General features: G+C 55.5%; 1 protein-coding gene across 1 annotated transcript; it reads right to left on the reverse strand.

Moving 5' to 3' along the window:
* Positions 1-2,082: 2,082 nt before the first annotated feature.
* Positions 2,083-3,981, reverse strand: LOC106002543 (mitochondrial import inner membrane translocase subunit TIM50-like; the record flags this gene model as incomplete). Its single annotated transcript, XM_013037404.1, is given in 3 exon segments — positions 2,083-2,549; positions 3,390-3,496; positions 3,777-3,981. Coding segments are annotated over 3 exon segments (414 nt in total), but the record flags the coding sequence as incomplete, so codon positions are not given.
* Between the last annotated feature and the right edge of the window lie 520 nt (positions 3,982-4,501).

Genomic DNA, 4,501 nt, shown 5'->3' on the forward strand with positions numbered 1-4,501 from the left:
CCCCCCGCCCCAGAATCTTTCAATATTGGTGGTAAGATTTCTAACACAGGACTGACACAGTGGCTACTCAAGAGACTGATATCTGAGGATCATGGTTCAAAGCCAGCTCCAGCCAGGAAAGTCTGTGAGGACTCTTACCTCCAGTGAACCACCAAAAAGTAGAGCTGTGGTTCAAGTGGTAGAGCACCAGCCTTGAATAAAAAACTAAGGGACAGTGCCCAGGCTCTGAGTTCAAGCCCCAGAAATGTCAAATGAAAAAAAATTGAGGGAGGCTGGGAAGGTGACTCAGTGGTAAAGTGCTTGCCTTGCATGCATGAGGCCCTGGGCTCAATTCCTCAGCACCACATAAGCAGAAAAAGTCAGAAGTGGCACCATGGCTCAAGTGGTAGAGCACTAACCTTGAGCTGAAGAGCTGAGGGACAGCGCCCAGGCCAAGAGTTCAGGCCCCACGACTGACAATAAAAAGAAGAAAGAAAGACAGACAGACAGAAAGACAGACAAAAGAAGGAAAGAAAGAAAAGGAAGAAAGAAAGAAAGAGAGCCGGGCGCTGGTGGCTCACGCCTGTAATCCTAGCTACTCAGGAGGCTGAGATCTGAGGATCGTGGTTCAAAGCCAGCCCGGGCAGGAGAGACCATGAGACTCCTATCTCCAATAAACCACCAGAAAACCGGAAGTGGCGCTGTAGCTCAAGTGGTAGAGCGCTCGCCTTGAGCTGAAGAGCTGAGGGACAGTGCCCAGGCCCAGAGTTCAAGCCCCACGACTGACAAAAAATAAATAAAGCTAGTTCAGAGTCCTAGGAGCCTGGGCTCAGGTGCTGGGGGGTCGGGGGGGGGGGGGAGAGGGGAGGAAATACCAGACTCAAATTGCAGAGTTTCAGTAGCTTTTCAGGCCTACACTTTTTTTGGTCAGTTTTGGGGCTTGAACTCTGGGCCTGGGCAGTGACCCTCAGCCCTTCAGCTCAAGGATAGCACTTTACCACTTAAGCCACAGCACCACTCCACTTATTGGAGGTAAGAGTCTCCCGGACTTTTGTGCCCGGGCTGGCTTTGAACCTAGATCTTCAGGTCTCAGCCTCCTGAGTAGCTAGGATTACAGGCGTGAGCCACTGGCACCCAACTGATTCCTGCCTCTTGTTGGGAGCTACAGAACATACCACCCCCAGGTACTGATTGGAGGCCCCTGGGGACTGAGATCTTCGATGAAGATCTGGGGCTCTTTGTGGTCCCTGGGTGACCCCCACCCCCACCCCCAGACGCCGGGGTGCCGAGGCCCCGGCAGGATCGGGGTCCCAGCTGTATGTAAATGGCGCCATCTGTGCCGCCGCCGCGCCCCGCCCCCTGGGCCGCAGCTGGGGCGGCCGTTTGGCCTCCGGAAGGTGTGAGCAGCAAATGTGCAGGAAGCTCCCGCAGCCACCGCCTCCCCGCCCCCCACCAATGGGGGAACTCCCCCCACCCCTCACGAAACCCCTTTAGTGCATCAGGACCACTGGGCAAATAAAGCCGGCTAGGAGCAGATGTTCCAAGCTCTGCCGAATGGGTCTGTGCCAGGGAAAAGCGGGTCCCGGAAGGAAACGTTTCAGTGCTTAGATCTGGTTAAGTTTAGGGGGCCGGTGGCATTTGTATGCGCTTGTGTCTTGTGGGCACAGTAATTGTTTAAATAGGAGAAAGCCAGTCTAGAATTTTCTCTTAATCCTGAGGATACTGGAGTGTGTGAGGACACTGTTTGTGGAAATGCCCAGACTCTTCCACATTCATTTCTTAGCCCCTCTTCCACACCTGCGGAACTGTGGCTGAAGTGGTAGAGTGCCAGCCTTGAGCAAAGAGCCAAGGAATGGCACCCAGGCCCTGAGATCAAGCCCCAGTGCCAGCACAGACACACACAGACACACACACACACACGCACACACACACACACGCACACACACACACACAAACTAAGGGGAAAAAAATCCAGAATTCCAGTTTCTAGTTGGGCGCAGTGATGCACTTTTGTAGTCCAGCCTATTTAGGAGGCTGGGGCAGGATTTCTGGACAACACAGAGAGATCAGATTTCCAGAAGAAGAAAAAAATATAGCTGGAGCTCCCAGGAGCCCTGAGTGCAGGCATCATTTTATTTCCAGGGCAACTACCCATCTTACAGCCTGGTCCTCAGCTGTTCACGTACAGGGAAGCCCCAGCCAGAGAGGGGCACACACTTCTTGCGAATCACACAGCCATCAGGGAAGATACAGCTGAGCAGAGGCCCAGATTGCCAGATTCAAAACCAGCCCTGCTCCACCAAAGCACCACATTCTGTGCCTTCCAGATGTTGACCCGGCCGGCGCCCCATCTGGACACTCTGTGGACACAGGGGTGTGGCATCTGGGATGCACTTTATTGTACATGTGGCTGGTCTGGGCGCACTGATGCCTGGGGACCAGGCTGTGAGTCTGAGGAGGCCCAAGGATCAGGGCTGCTTGGAGCGAGGCCACAAGCGGCTGGTTAGAGAGCCGAAGAAGAGGTTCTGTTTGGTGGACTTGGAGAGCTCGGCCAGGCGCTGCTGTTCCTCCTGGGTTGGGGAAAAAGAGGAGGGTCAGCCCTGCCCCGGGCAGGGGGAAGCCTTCTTTGTACTTTTCCCTCTCCTCAAACAAGGCAGCAGCCTTGCACAGAAGGCCCCAGACCTCACAACTTCAATCTGGTCGTCAGCAAGAGCTAGCTCATTTGGGCATTGGTGGCTCAACTCTGTCATCCTAGCTACTCAGAGGCTGAGATCTGAGGATCCCAGTTCAAAGCCAGCCTGGGCAGGAAAGTCTGTGAGATTCTTATCTCCAGTGAACCACCAGAAAACTGGGAGTTGAGCTGTGGTTCAAAGAATGCTAGCTTTGAGTTAAAGAGCTCAGGGACAGCTCCTAAGCCCTGAGTTCAAGCCCCACAACTGACAAAAAATAAATAAAGCTAGTTCAGAGTCCTAGGAGCCTGGGCTCAGGTGCTGGGGGGTCGGGGGGGGGGTGAGAGGGGAGGAAATACCAGACTCAAATTGCAGAGTTTCAGTAGCTTTTCAGGCCTACACTTTTTTTGGTCAGTTTTGGGGCTTGAACTCTGGGCCTGGGCAGTGACCCTCAGCCCTTCAGCTCAAGGATAGCACTTTACCACTTAAGCCACAGCACCACTCCACTTATTGGAGGTAAGAGTCTCCCGGACTTTTGTGCCCGGGCTGGCTTTGAACCTAGATCTTCAGGTCTCAGCCTCCTGAGTAGCTAGGATTACAGGCGTGAGCCACTGGCACCCAACTGATTCCTGCCTCTTGTTGGGAGCTACAGAACATACCACCCCCAGGTACTGATTGGGGGCCCCAGAAGAGGATCCGCTCAGGGCCACACACACAGCTGCTGCTGGCCCCAGGGCTGACCTGCTCAAGGCGGCTCTGCCGCTGCTTGAAGGCCTCCAGCGGGTCGTCCTCCAGGGCATAGTGCTCCAGCACGGTCCGCACATCCTCCACTTGGTTCAGGGCAATTGCTGTGGGTGCAATGGGATGGTGAGCTGGGCCCAAGGCCCAGGGAGACAGGCCACAGGCCCAGGTCAGCCCTTTCCTGGGTGCTTCTCAATGCTTGAAAGTCCCCACTCCCCAATAGTTCCAGGGTAGCTCCTAAACACTTCCGAGGAGTGCCCAGACATTCCAGGTAAGCCCTGGAAGATTCCAGAAGACTCATGGACTTCCTCTCCTTCACAGGAAGGATGGGCTGCTGTCCCGAGGGCCTGGGGCTCGGGAGAGGCCAGAGGCCGGGGTGAGCCTTACTCTTGAGGAAGGCTGACAGGTCCAGCAAGACCCGGTCGTCCGAGTTGCCGTCCCAGGGCCGCAGGGCAACGCCGTTGTAGGGCTGGAGTCGGAAGGCCTCCTTCTTGCAGTCCACGACCACCACACGGGCTGGGTCCCGATTCAGACAGGAAATGTCCTACATGTGGGAGACAAATCGGGTCTCTGTCTGTGCCCCCTCCCTGCCCTGCAGGGAACACACAGAGGCAGACAGACAGACAGACACGCAGTACCATGCCCACTGGTCACTGTGGTGGGTTCTCTGTAAGTTTGGCACGAGTGACCACTGCAATTCCCCTGATGGCCGGTCACACAGATGCCTAAAGCTGGGGCCCTCACAGGGGGAACCCCTAGCTTCTCCAGGGACAGTGTGACCATTGGCAGGCTCAACCTGCACTCCAAGTGACTAAAATCTCTTACTTTGAGGTCCACAGCAACATGCAAGAGTGACCCAATGAGACACAAGGGCCTTAGGGAAGGGCAGGTCCCGCTGAGCCCTCAACAAGGCAGACCCCAGGGGCTGGGAAGGTGGCTCAGTGGTAGAGCGCTTGCCTTGCATGCCTGAAGCCCTGGGTTTTATTCCTCAGCACCACATAAGCAAAAAGAAAAAAGCCTGAAGTGGCGCTGTGGCTCAAGTGGTAGAGTGCTAGCCTTGAGCTGAAGAGCTGAGGGACAGCGCCCAGGCCCAGAGTTCAGGCCCCATGACC

This window comes from Dipodomys ordii, unplaced genomic scaffold (assembly GCF_000151885.1).
Source record: "Dipodomys ordii isolate 6190 unplaced genomic scaffold, Dord_2.0 Scaffold13394, whole genome shotgun sequence".
Classification (NCBI taxonomy): domain Eukaryota; kingdom Metazoa; phylum Chordata; class Mammalia; order Rodentia; family Heteromyidae; genus Dipodomys; species Dipodomys ordii.